The 14,552-nt window shown below is 34.7% G+C and overlaps 1 protein-coding gene across 3 annotated transcripts in view; it reads left to right on the top strand.

Moving 5' to 3' along the window:
* The window catches only part of LOC109165316 (pleiotropic drug resistance protein 3-like), a 20,206-nt gene that overhangs the window by 759 nt on the left and 4,895 nt on the right, over positions 1-14,552 (top strand). Inside the window, exons 2-14 of one of the 3 annotated variants that reach the window (XM_019314022.1) lie at positions 1-19; positions 176-264; positions 447-531; positions 9,058-9,217; positions 9,327-9,403; positions 10,164-10,217; positions 10,346-10,436; positions 10,595-10,896; positions 10,985-11,269; positions 11,360-11,673; positions 11,878-12,038; positions 12,130-12,233; positions 14,393-14,546. The exon at positions 1-19 is cut by the window's left edge and continues 105 nt beyond it. In XM_019314022.1, coding sequence (XP_019169567.1) covers positions 1-19; positions 176-264; positions 447-531; positions 9,058-9,217; positions 9,327-9,403; positions 10,164-10,217; positions 10,346-10,436; positions 10,595-10,896; positions 10,985-11,269; positions 11,360-11,673; positions 11,878-12,038; positions 12,130-12,233; positions 14,393-14,546 — 1,895 coding nt within the window. Of the gene's footprint in view, positions 20-175; positions 265-446; positions 532-8,353; positions 8,807-9,057; positions 9,218-9,326; positions 9,404-10,163; positions 10,218-10,345; positions 10,437-10,594; positions 10,897-10,984; positions 11,270-11,359; positions 11,674-11,877; positions 12,039-12,129; positions 12,234-14,392; positions 14,547-14,552 lie in introns of those variants that run through there. The other 2 variants (XM_019314024.1, XM_019314023.1) reach the window with 2 other exon arrangements.

Consider the following 14,552-nt stretch of genomic DNA (forward strand, 5'->3'; position numbering starts at 1 on the left):
TTTCAAGAGTTTGATGATGGTAAGTATCTATCTATATATGTGTGCCCTCTTTGAGAAACAAAACAAAGTGGCTCAAGCTTTACTTTAATCTAGCAATAATTTTCTACAATAATCTCTAGATTAGAGGTATGTTTTAAATTAAGTAGATCTTGATGTATTTTGTTTGAATTGGCAGGTGTTTGCAAGGCGGATTCCATGTTTGGAGTCTAAAGTGGCAAAGATAAAGATTGTTAATGATGTAAGCGGTGTGATTAAGCCAGGGAGGTATGTAATTGTAATGGGAAGTAGACAAAATTAAATGACAAAATTTGGACCATTATATTCTACTCTTCTTCGTAGTTATAAAACTAATTCATGTATTATATATGGTCATATATTTCACATTCACAATGCAAAATAATTACTGTACTAGGTTTAATTTGTTGGGTTGTATGTTATGATGACAGAATGACACTGCTACTTGGTCCTCCAGGATGTGGGAAGACATCCTTATTGAAGGCACTCTCAGCAAACCTGAGGAATTCTCTCAAGGTCTCTCTCTTTCTTTTATTTTTATTTTTAAAATTCATCTGGTATAGCGTTCGTTAATGGAAAATGCCATGTATATTTTCATTCCTATTCTCAACTTTTACATCCACACACAAAATTTCGATGTAAACAGGATCACATAGAAAAAATAATTTATCAAGATAGTAGAATTGAGAGTAAATATAGTAGTCTTCGTTAATACATAATAAGTAGATTGCTCTAACAGCATTACATACTAAAGCCCAAAATGTATGCCCAAAACTCACTCGCCAACCTCCTTCACTTCTTCCTACTCTAACCGGTAGTAAGGTCACTAAGGTGGTGACGGTAAATTTTTATGTGAATCATGAAAAGTACATTTTTAATATACTAAAAGTACATTATTTATATATTGAATGTACATTATATAAAATAATATATTTTCAGTACTCAAATAATGTACATTTTTAATATACTAAAAATACATTATTTGATAATATACAAAAAAATATATATAAGGTCGTTCCATTAAACATAAGGGCCCTTGTTGGAAAAAATAGCTTAAAATGGCATGTTAAGTGGCTATTTTGTGGTACAATTATCAGTGGGGTCCACTTCTGATTTGGGTCGGGTCAAAGTAGATTCGGATTCTTCGTAGTGAGACGAAGAGATTGATATATTGTACGCTCAAAACGGATAATGGGTGAATGAGATATTGATTCTCAAAGTAGACCTATTTGAATTGGAAAATGAAGGAAAAAATTGAGCTTTTGTCCAACATTGGTTTGGGAAGAGGATTTGCCCCACTATTTATACAAGAGCTCTTTTTAGGCATGTTGAATTGTATAGCATAGATGTTCTCTCTCGTTGTTTCCTTGTTGGGATTTAATTTAATTCAGCTCTTACGGAATTAAAATCCATGTTAACGGTTGTTGTAGGGGTGCCCTTAAAAGCTAAAAAGCTATTCAACTCCTCAATCCCAACAAAAAAGTATCTTTTTTTTTTTTTGCCTCAAAATCTCTGTTTCTACTCCTTTCTTAAGCCTACTGTGTTCATAATATTGCTCACGTTCGCCGGAAAAGCTAAAAGCTATTCAACTCCTCAATCCCAACAAAAAAGTATCCTTTTTTTTTTGCCTCAAAACTCTCTGTTTCTACTCTTTTCTTAAGCCTACTGTGTTCATAATATTGCTCATGTTCACTGGATTCCTTGTTTCGGTGCTCAAACATTGAATCGTAGCAAGTTTTATTCTGGAAGCTTAGGCCACAACGCTCCTAGCACTTTTGGGAGGTGGCAAATAAGGTTTTAAGGAAAGAGTGATCGTTTGACTCTTGCTAAAAATCCTACACCAAACACTAGCCAAATTCTCCATCTTTCCTTCCCCCTTTTCAGAAAAATAATAATCTCATTTTATTGAATTATTATTTGTTTTTCACCAACGGAATTCCAACAGTCTTAAAACCATACATCTTCGTTTTTTCGTTGGTGGTCTTCTCCGAATTTTCTTGAAGAAAATGGAGCACCCCGTACTGCCAATCGATGGGGAGGATAATGTTGTTGCGGACAACAATGGAGGAAACGACAACAATGTTGCTAATTCCCAAGCTACACCAGTGAACGTTGGTTCACAAGACGGTGGGAGCACCGAGGGATATATTCTCATGTCTCGGGTACCCTAGGTACCGAATGGATCGACTGAGAAGTAGGAGAAGTTCACAGGTGTTGGGTCGAACTTCAAAAGGTGGTAACAAAAGATGTTGTTCTACCTAGCAACTCTCGGCTTGGCAAGGTTCTTGTCCGAGAGTGTTCCTGAGTTGAAGGAACAAGATGCACAATCCGTGATGGCAGTTGGCTATTGAAAGGATTCAGACTTCTTTTGCTGAAACTACATCCTAAATGGATTGTGTGACACGCTATATGATGTATATCGAAAGATAAGCACATCAAAAGCGTTGTGGGAAGTTTTGGATCATAAATATCGAAATGAGGATGTCGGTTCAAAGAAATTTGTGGTTGGCTGATTCCTCGACTTTAAAATGGTTGATTCAAAGACCGTGCTAAGTCAGGTAGAAGATTTGCAATTAATCTTCGACGAGATCCGTAACGAGGGCATGGTGCTAAGTGAAGCCTTCCAAGTGGGATCTGTGATCCACTTGTTGCCTCCAGGTTGGAAGGACTTCAAGAACTACCTTAAGCATAAGCGAAAGGAAATGAACCTGGAAGACCTGATCCAGCGACTCAGGATTGAGGAGGGGAACATGAAGAATGATAGGAAAGTTCTTATCGTTGTTGGCGCTAAGGCCAACGTTGTGGAGCATAGTAAGAGCTCTAAGAGGAACAAGAAGGACAAGCGAAAGCTAGGTCCGAAAGGTGGCATTACGAAGAACAAGTTTCTTGGTGAATGCTACAATTGTGGTAAGCCTGGCCACAGAGCGTCTGAATGCAAGGCTCCAAGGAAGAAGAACAAGAGTTTTGAAGCCAATGTTGTTGGAGATAGTAGTCAGAAGGAGGTCGAGATTAGCATTTCGGCTATGGCGACCGAGGTGAACCTCATGGGCTCAAACCCTCGTGAGTGGTTCATCGATATCGGTGCAACCAGGCACTTGTGTTGCAATCGAGAGATGTTCAACACCTTTGAGACCGTTGAGGGTGAAAATGTGTGGATGGGAAACTCTGCTCAGTCTGCTGTGGAAGGCATGTGCAAGGTGGTTCTGAGGATCACTTCCGGGAAGGAAGTGACGTTGAACAATATGCTGTATGTTCCTGAGCTGAGGAAAAATCTTGTGTCTGGCTCTCTGTTGAACAACATGGCTTTCGCATGGTGTTCGAGTCAGACAAGGTTGTTTTGTCTAAGTTAGAAATGTTTGTTGGTAAAGGATATGTAACTAACAGGTTTTTTAAGCTCAGTGTAATTCTTATTATCAATAAAAGTAAAGTTAATTCTGTTTACTTGCTTGAGTCTTCCAATTTGTGACATGGTAGACTAGGTCATGTTAATTTTAATTCTATACGTAGATTAATTAGCATGGATCATATTCCTAACTTTCAAATTGACACAAATAACAAGTGTGAAATTTGTGTCGAGACAAAACTAACGAAAGTCCCTTTCAAATCGGTTGAAAAGGGAAGCTGAACCACTAGAATTAATTCATAGTGATATGCGCAATTTTATATCGATACAAACGAGAGGTGGTAATAAGTATTTTATCACGTTTATCGATGATAGCACACGATACTGATATGTGTATTTGCTTAAGAGCAAAGATGAAACCGTTGATAAATTCGTTCTTTATAAGAATGAAGTGGAAAACCAACTTAATTGGAGAATTAAGAAGGTTAGAAGCGATCGAGGTGGTGAGTACGAAGCACCTATTGGTGACTTCTGTGCGAGTGTAGGTATAATACACGAGCGTACGACACCTTACTCACCTCAATCGAACGGTGTTGCCGAACGAAAGAATCGTACATTGAAAGACATGATGAAGGTAGTCTTTCTCTTTATTTTAATTTTAAAATTCATCTAGTATAGCGTTCGTTAATGGAAAATGCTATATATATATTCCCATTTTTACATCTACACACAAAATCTCGATGTACATGGTCCACGTGAAAAAATAACTTATCAAAGCCTGCCACATCAGAAAATAAAATTGAGGGAGTAAGATTTGAGAGTACATATAATAGAACTCTTCATTAAATTGCCGTAAGTAGATTGCACTAACAACATTACATACTAAAGCCCAAAATGCATGCCCAAAACTCACTCGCCAACCTCATTCACTTCTTAGCTTCATGCTCTAACCGGTAGTAAGGTCACTAAGGTGGTGACGGCAAATTTTTATGTGAATCATAAAAAGTACATTTTAATATACTAAAAATACATTATTTGTATACAGAATGTACATTATATAAAATAATATATTTTTAGTGCTCAAATAATATATATTTTTAATATACTAAAAATACATTATTTGATAATATACAAAATATATATATAAGGTCATTCCATTAAAAATAGGGGCCCTATCTATTTATATACAGACAAAAAACATAATTTCAAAAGACCTCTGAAAAATAACAATAGAAGATGTCTATAAGGGTAATTGGGTCCAAATCTATTTGAACTTTATGTTATTGTATTTTATTAAAAATACAATAATTTTTTTTGTCCAAATATAACGAATAAAAATTCAACAAAGAATTAATTTTATTTAAAAAAAAAAGTCAACAAAGAAAAAATAAAATACAAATTTTTATTTAAAAATGATATTTTTAGTGCATATTTTAAAAAAATTATTTATCAAAATTTCAATGTTAATTCTTTCTAAAAATTTATTTTCAATTACAATTAATACTAATTTATGGATTCTGAAAACATATTTATTAAGTATAAAAATAATGACTTTATACATATAATAATTTTTTAAAAATTGGGGACCCTGTGCCATCGCCCTGTAGCGTTATGCTGTGCAACCGTGTGCATCATGCATGGTGCATACGGTTGCAAAAACGACGTCGTTTTGACGTTCGATTTAAAAAAAAAAAAGTTCAGTTTCGATTGCTGTTAACGGCGTTATGTTGTGCATAATTTGAACTATACAGTTCATTCATTCTGGATATATAGTTCATTCATTCTGGATATATACATTCATTCTGGATATATACATTCATTCATTCTGAATATATATTTCATTCATTATGGATCTATAGTTCACTCATTCTGGATATATAGTTCATTCATTCTTGATATATAATTCATTAATTCTAGATATATAGTTCAAATTATGCACAATATAACGCAGTTAACGGCAATCGAAACTATTTTTTTTTAAAAGTCGAACGCGTTATTTTTAATCAAAACGACATCGTTTTTGCAGCCGTGTGCACCATGCATGGTCACACGGTTGCACGACATAATTTGCGCATCGCCCTGGCGAGGGTCGACCATATGTGTGTGTGTGTGTGTGTGTGTGTGTGTGTAGAATGGTTCAGGTGCAAGTATAGCTTCCCGTGCGGTTGTGTAGTTAACTCAAAAAATGCACCTTAAGCATTAAAATGACGCACCTTAAGTACACAAATCATGCACCTAAAGTTTTAAAATGGCGCACCTAAAGTACATAAACCACGAACTTTAAGCACACAGACAAAGCACCTTAACAACACAAACCACGCACCTAAAGTTTTAAAATAGCGTACCTTAAGTTTCAATAACCAACTCACCTTTAGCATACAAATCACGCACCTAAAACTTTAGATTGATACACCTTAAGTTTCACACTGACACACATTAAGCACACAAACCATGCACACACCTTAAGAAAGAAAATCAAGGAAAACCACGCACCTGAAAATGCCAACCGCACGAGAACCCATATATATATATATATATATATATATATATATATATATATATATATATATATATATATATATATATATATATATATATATATATATATATATATATATATACCACCCCTCCTGCGAGACCCTTCATAAATGCACACAAGCTACTACATAATGCACACAAACTTGATTATGTGCAATTTGCCCAGCATAAATGCACACAAACTACCATGTGTATTGTATGCATTCGTGTAGTAGATTGTGTGCATTTACAAAGGTTTCATGGGACTCACAGGAACATGTGAATGCACTTGAATATTAGCACATATATAAATGAGACTCTACCAAAAGTATAAGCACAATATTTAAAATCAAACCATAAGAATTCTACTAACCTACTATCTCCAAAATCCAAATAAACAATAATAATAATAATAATAATAATAATAATAATAATAATAAATAAATAAATAACATCTTAAAACTACCTGGCTAGTGGCTACCTGCTGGGCTGCTGCTATCGTTCAGAATGCAAGTAGAACGATCTGTTAGGGGGAAGAATCAATTTCTCAAGCAATATTGGTGGTGAACTGGTGAATGGTATATGTTTCAAGTTATTTCTGTAGATTTAGGGCTTGAGACATTATCTGTGCCGTTAGGGAAACAAAACAGTTTTGTCATGCGACATACTCAATTAATTAAGTCATAATTATTAAGAGAGTGAAATGATTTACGAAAAAAATTGATGAGTTTCAAGATTAATTGTATATATATTTTTTATTTCTTAATATCTAGGCCGAAAATAAATATTAAGCCATCTAAAAATTTAGGCCTTGTGCTCTTGACCATTTTACAAACTCCAAAATTTGGCCCTAGTTCAGTGATAGGTCATATTGGGCCCCCATATCGCCTCTAGAGAGTTAGTCATTTTAGCCTAGGTTTTGACTTCGGCCAAATGACTTTTCTGTTCAGCGATAGGTGAGATCGGGCCTTATATTACCCATAGAGAGTTAGTCATTTTGGCCAATGTTTTGACATCGATCAAGGACAAGATTTTGACCTTAGCCAAAGAACTCTTCTGTTTGACGATAGATGAGTTCAAACACCATATCATTTATAGGGGGATGTTTGGTTAATGGAAAATGTTTTTCAAAGGAAAATATTTTCCTTAAAGTAGAGGAAAATGTTGTTTTTTGGTGTTTGGTTCATGGAATTCATTTTCCATTGGAAAATGAATTCCTCAAATTTGAGGAAAACAAAATCCTTGGTTGGACCAAGGGTTTTGTTTTCCATGGAAGATGGGAAGAAAAAATAAGATGGATTATCATCAATTTTACCCTTGTTTTCTTTTTTAATTATATTACTCTTATTAATTTGTAGGGGCATATAGGTCTTTATACTCGTTATTCCTTACAATTTCAAATCTAACCAAACAATAGAATTAGTATTCCCAGTAATTCTTTTTCCACCAACCAAACAATGAAATTCATCTTCATAGTAATCGTATTTCAATGGAATTTCAATTCCACTTCCCTTAAAATATTTTCCGCGAACCAAACAAGCCCTAATAAATTAGTCGTGGACAAGGTTTTGATCTTGACCAAATAACTATTTTATTTTGTCATAGGCGAGGTTGGATCCCATATGACTCTTGCTCCGACTCAATCCGATGAAGAATCTAACAGTTGTTATATCGTGGAAGTGCACCGCGGTCAAAACGGTGATGTTTCTTTAAGTAAAGAAACGGCGTGCCGTTAATTTTAACGGAGCACGCATTTTTTTGTATGTTAAATTATCAACTGACACTACAGTATATCTATACCGACACTGCTTCACGTATTATTTTTATATTATCAAATGAAACTTCAGTTATATCAAAATGATACTAGTTGTGGTGAAATGAAACCGCTGTATATATAAAATGAAGCTGAATAACATTTCACATATTTGAGTGTATATTGTACAATGAATCTGTAATTATATCAAAATGATCATGTAGTTGTGTTTTAATAGAACTATATTGTATATAAAATAAAATTAAATAACATTTTCACATATTTGAGTCTATAAATATGAATGAAACTGTAGTTATATCAAAATGAAACTGTAATTGTGTTTAACCGAAACTGTAGTGTATACAAAATGAAACTGAATAATAGAATTACTTTTTACGGAAAGATGTGGAACGACGAAAAACGGATGCCGTTTCTTTTTATTATTAAACAAAACGACGTCATTTTGATACGCGATATAATTTGCCCCAATCTAAAGTGGTCAATATAAAGATTGAAGACTCAAATAGAAAACTTTTAAGAATGAAAAACAAAAAAATGAGAAACTTTTAAAAAAGTAAACAATATACAAAATGCCCGTCCCAAATGAGTTTCTTCACAATTTTTGTCTTATTATACTTATTTATACCTGAGACGTCTCTGGTCCTTATACAGTTATACGCAATCGCATACCTGTCAGGCGGGGCTAAAGCTTTTATGATTTAAGTTGCCGATCGGCATTTCCTTTCCGCAAAGTTTCTCTCCACAAACAAAAAACCTTTCTTTCGTTCTCTTTTTCCCGATACTGACTTGAAGTTTTTTTCCGGCGAACTCGTTCGGAATGGAGAAAGCAGCTCCAAATTCCAACTCCAATTCACATTCCGGCCACCATTACTACCAGAAGAATCACCGGAAGCAGAACAGCCATGTCTCCATGTCCGACAACGACTCAACAGCTAGTCCGATCGACTCTTTCCACTCGCCCCTATGCTACGAAGAACAGTTGCAGGAATCAAACTCCAAGATAGAGCAGACTCATACCAGGGTTTACCGGGATGTGGGGTTTGGATAAAATTGTGGTTAAATGGTTAATGTTCATCGACTTATCAGCTTAATTGAGGTACTAAAGAGATTTTGGTCCAATGTAATGAGTTACTAAGGAGCTGGATGCATCTTGGAAGGTGTTAGATGATTTCCTCATACGTTTTACTGATGATCCATCTATTTTTAAGTAGTTAACATAATAGAAGGCATTTTCCTTCTTGATGTTGTAGTTCTGGACTAACTTGACAGTCTCTGTTTACAACAAAGTAGCTTTGTACTAAGAGTCTGTGTAGTTTTATATAACATCTTTCATCATTCTAAGGAATTCATTCTTAATTGATGGATGCCTTGTTTTATCTATCTGATTGCTTTTGATTGATTCAATCAGGTTAGGGGAGAAATTTCTTACAATGGGCACAAATTTCAAGAATTTGTCCCCCAGAAAACTTCTGCATACATTAGTCAATACGACTTACATATCCCTGAAATGACTGTCAGAGAAACCCTTGATTTCTCATCTTGCTGCCAGGGCGTGGGTAGCAGAGCTGGTATGTCTGTCTGTCTTTCCACACCACACATGAAAAAGTGAACAAAGTTGTACACTTATTTCAACACTCATATGGGAATAAATATAATAAATGCTTTATCCCTGTGCAGATATTTTGGTTGAGCTAATCAAGATGGAGAAGGAATTAGGAATTGTTCCTGATCAGGACATAGATATTTACATGAAGGTAGTTTTAGCAGCATAACTTATACTCTCTATCGTTTTGTCCTTGTGATGTTGATATTATTTGAGTTGATAGTATGTTTGGTATTATGACAATTAGCCTCTTAGGATCATTAGTGCTTTTGCATAGATTCTCGATCTCGGTTTTGTGAAAATCTTGTTTTAAGCACCTCAGTTTATAGTTTATTTCTATGGACTAACATGGCTATACTTCATTGCTTGGATGTATGCAAAAGCAACGATTTATTTTCTCTGATGTTTTCTTCATTGTTATTGCTAATGACATCCATTTCTGGTAAATAAACGTAAACATGTTCACCACTCGTATCTCTTTTTGGATAGAAATTTCAAACTATGTGACATACTTTAAAATATCTCTTACTAAAATTAGTTCCAGTGGCATTCATCATCTTTCCAGATTTAGTTATTGGATTATTTGAAGGTATTTATAGACCAATATGTCTTTCAGAAAGTCCACTTGTAACAAAGCAACCATAATTTCTTCTTATGCATAATTATCTTGATAGTTAAGGTCTTATATGTATCAAATTCCAAATTCTTAAGTTTTTGTTTAATCTCTTATATCTTGATAGTCTACTTTTTTTTTTTTTTTTTTCTTCTTAAAATCATGTTCTATTATATTTCCAAGTGTTCTTTTAGTACGTAATTGGCCTGAATTGAAGGACATTTTTGGTGTTCCAGGTTCCAGCCACTGTTGAAGATATATATGTTCTATCTTTTAATCTATTTAATTAATTATACAGGCAATATCTGTGGAAGGACAAAAGACAAATCTTCAGACAGATTACATCCTTAAGGTATGTACGGTAATACTTTTTTAAACAATTAGAAATTTAGCTTCTTTCTAAAACAAAAAACAAATAGTTGAAAATGGAATTATGTTAAGAAGCTAAGCTGATCTTTGTTTCAATTCAACTAATTTCAGATTCTTGGGCTTGATGTTTGTGCTGACACGATAGTAGGTAATGCTATGAGAAGAGGTATCTCGGGCGGCCAAAAGAAAAGACTAACAACAGGTACTGAAAATCTGTTATCTGAAAGCCTCAATTTAGGCTTAGCCTTACACAATGTAACAGGACGAGAGAAAAATTTCGTATTAGCAGCAAATTAAATGTTTGTTTGGAAATTCAAAGTGTTTTTTTATGTATTGAGTAGCATATCAATATTAATGCAGGGGAAATGATTGTTGGCCCAACAAAAGCATTGTTTATGGATGAAATATCAAATGGCTTAGATAGTTCGACCACATATCAGATTGTTGCTTGCCTTCAACAATTGGCTCAGATCACAGATGCTACGATACTAATGTCTCTTCTTCAACCAGCACCAGAAGTATTTGACCTCTTCGATGATATAATCTTGATGGCTGAGGGAAAAGTCATTTTCCATGGTCCTAGAAGCAACATATTAGAATTTTTTGAAAATTGTGGGTTCAAGTGTCCTGAAAGGAAAGGGGTAGCTGACTTTCTCCAGGAGGCAAGTTCCTCACGCATGCTACTTTTCTATAGTCTGTTAAATAAAATCTCTTTTTAAGTTTTAACCTTGCCTCTTGCATCTGCTATAGGTCATCTCAAGGAAAGATCAGGCACAATACTGGAATAATCGAACTCAAGAGGCATATAGCTATGTTTCTGTTGATACAATATCAACAAAATTTAAGGAATCTCCTTATGGAAATAATCTCTTCAAGGAGCTTTCTGTGCCATATGATAAGTCCAAGAGCCATAAAAATGCTATAAATTCTAGTGTGTATTCCCTTCCTAAATGGACACTCTTCCGAGCTTGCATCTCGAGAGAATTTCTTCTCATGAAAAGAAATTCTTTTATTTATATATTCAAATCTGTTCAGGTCTGCTATGCAACTTTTAGTTCCTAACTTTTTGCGCTATCGATCAACTACCTGCAGGAAGGATATGACTTTTATATTTCTTTAATGCAGCTTATCACAATCGCATTTATAACAATAACTGTGTTTTCGAGAACTCGGATGGATGTGGATCTTCTGCATGCAAATTATTATTTGGGAGCTCTATTCTATGCTCTACTTATTCTACTTGTTGATGGGTTACCCGAGCTGTCCATGACCGTTACAAGGCTAGAAGTTTTCTTCAAGCAGAGAGAATTGTGTTTCTACCCAGCTTGGGCATATGCAATCCCAACTACCATTCTCAAATTTCCTCTTTCTTTGTTGGAATCTGTTGTTTGGACATCTATTACTTATTATGCTGTTGGTTTCAGTCCTGAGGTTGGAAGGTGAGTGTCAATTGATATACCATTGCTTCATTTTCTTTAATGATGAGTATTTTTCATAATGAAATATTATATCTGTCCAAGTTATTAACCATGTTACTGATCTCTTTAGTTTTGAATAAAGTGGCCATTCAAATATAACAATGTTTAATTTAATTGGTGCTGGGATTTTTACTCAAGTTCTCAATTTCTTATTAATGCTTCCAGGTTCTTCCGCCAATTACTTGTATTCTTTGCTGTGCATATGTCATCAATATCCTTATTCCGGTTCTTGGCTGCTATCTTCCCAACAGTTGTTGTTGCTACAACAGTTGGCAATCTATCAATTATGTTTGTTTTGTTATTTGGTGGCTTCATAATCTCACGACGTAATATTTCCAACTATCATTTTGTTTTCGTTTCGTATATAAGACTTCTGTGAGGAGAGGAATATAACTCAAATGGAAATGTTTATTGCAGCTTCTATGTCAGTCTGGTTGAAATGGGGATTCTGGGTTTCTCCAATTTCATATGGTGAGATAGGCCTTGCTCTGAATGAATTTCTTGCCCCCCGATGGGAAAAGGTGAGTGCATATAAACCATACTAGCTAATTGAAGAATTTTTGAATTTCTTCATTAAAAAAAAAAGACAGTAATTATAACATCATATACACAAACCGCGCAACAAAGGAAAAAAACTAACTAGCTTGATTCTTCCCTTAAAATCATAAGAAAGTTCACATCCTATGTCTCCTTTTATTCCTAAAATACTTTTCTACAATAAAATCCCTAACTTTGACTATGAATATTCAATACTTCCCCTTCAAGCGGGAGAATATATATCATGTAATCCTAGCTTGCAAATTAAGTCTTCAAAGTTAGGTTTAGCCGTTTAGGTAGAGCTTTGGTTAGGATGTCTAAAGTTTATTGCTTGGTAGAAATGTAGTTCAACTTAATAGTCTAACTGGTCACCTTCTCCTTGATGGGGTGTCAGTCAATTTCAACATGTTTAGTTGTATCATGATGCACAAGAGTCTTTGCTATGCTGATAGCTGCCATATCTGCCTGATTGCCACACATCATCAAAATAAGAGATGAACTCACTTGTTCCAGTTCACTAAGAACCTTTTTTTTCTTAATCCAAATCCCTTCACAAATTCCTTGTGCCAGTGCTCTATACTCTGCTTTGACATTGCTTCCGGCTACCATTGATTGCTTCTTGCTCTTCCATCTAACAAGATTACCCCAAAGAAAAGAACAATACCCAGAAGTTGACCGTCTATGAATGGTGTTCCCTACCCAATCTACGTCTAAGTGCATCTCAATGTAAATATTCTCTCTTTTTGAAGAATAAACCTTTCCCTGGTGTCATTTTCAAGTATCTAAGAATTTTGTAGACTTCCTCCATGTGTTCCTCTAAGACTGCATGAATTGACTCATAATACTCACTGCAAAACCAATATTTGGTCGAATGTGTAATCATGTGTTGAACTATTCGTTGATATCTCCCCTGTCTACCGGTGTACTTTCTTTCTCAGTGCAAGTTTCTTCTAATTGTCCACAAGAGTATCAATTGGTTTACATCCAAGCATACCAGTCTCCTTTTAGAAACAACAATGCCCTTCCTTGATGTAGTCACTGCCATCCCAAGGAAATACTTAATATTTCCAAGATCTTTAACTTCAAAATCTTCTGAAAATACATTTGTAATTCTTCCAAATCATTCCCAGATAGAATAATATCATCGACATAGACTATCAATACATCAATTTTCCTATCATGAGATTTCTTGTCAAACAAAGTATGATTAGCCTGACTATGTATGTAGTTAAGCTTCAAAATCACCTTTGTGAATATGACAAACCAGGTTCAACGGGATTGTTAAATGTCATACAAGGACTTCTTGAGTTTGCAAACCTGATTCTTTGCCAAACTTCCTTTGAAACTAAGTGGTATTTTTATGTAGACTTCTTCCTCAAGGTCACCGTTTAGAAAAGCTTTTTCTTTTTACGTCTAGCTGTTGCAATCACAAATCTTGGTTGACAGCTAATGAGTAATGAGTGAAGAATTTTGATAGTGTTTAGCTTTTCAATAGGAGCAAAAGTTTCTTGATAGTTTATCCCATGGCAAGTGTTTGTTACTTGTAATACTTATGACGAAAAATGTAATTCTTTTAAATCAAAATGTAAAAGTATAACATATTTCATTTTCATCTTGACCCGACCCGTCTCACGGATAAGGATCCATGAGACGGTCTCACACAAGTTTTTGCTATTAAATATTAGTGTGTGTGTGTGTGTGTATATATATATATATATATATATATATATATATATATATATATATATATATATATATATATATATATATATATATATATATATATATATATATATATATATATCTAGGATTTAGGGTCGGGACTGGGGTACAATCCCCATATGAGCGGGGACCAGGTTTCCCTTGAATTGACATCCCTACTCGTCCCGCTCCATTGAATGTGGGTACTCACTCTCAATTTCTAATTTTAGTTCATATGGTTTAGCCCATCTAATAAGCCCGATAGCCCTTGTTTTAGGGTTAGGGCCAACCCGAACCTGAAAATAAAATAATAAAATAACCGATTAGCCTGAACCAATACTTCAGACATGACTAGCTTGAAACCGAGTGGACTGGCACGATTGACACCCCTAATACACGGTATGTTTTTCATTCCATGTTGATTCTTCGTTAATTCTTGCAGATGTCACCCACAAATATGACTATAGGAGAAGAAGTTCTTGAAAGCCGAGGATTAAATTTTGATGGGTACCTATATTGGGTATCAATTGGTGCTCTATTTGGCTTTACAATACTATTTAACCTTGGTTTCACATTAGCCTTGAGTTTCCTTAAACGTAAGT

Source organism: Ipomoea nil, unplaced genomic scaffold (genome assembly GCF_001879475.1).
Source record: "Ipomoea nil cultivar Tokyo-kokei standard unplaced genomic scaffold, Asagao_1.1 scaffold3069, whole genome shotgun sequence".
Lineage (NCBI taxonomy): Eukaryota > Viridiplantae > Streptophyta > Magnoliopsida > Solanales > Convolvulaceae > Ipomoea > Ipomoea nil.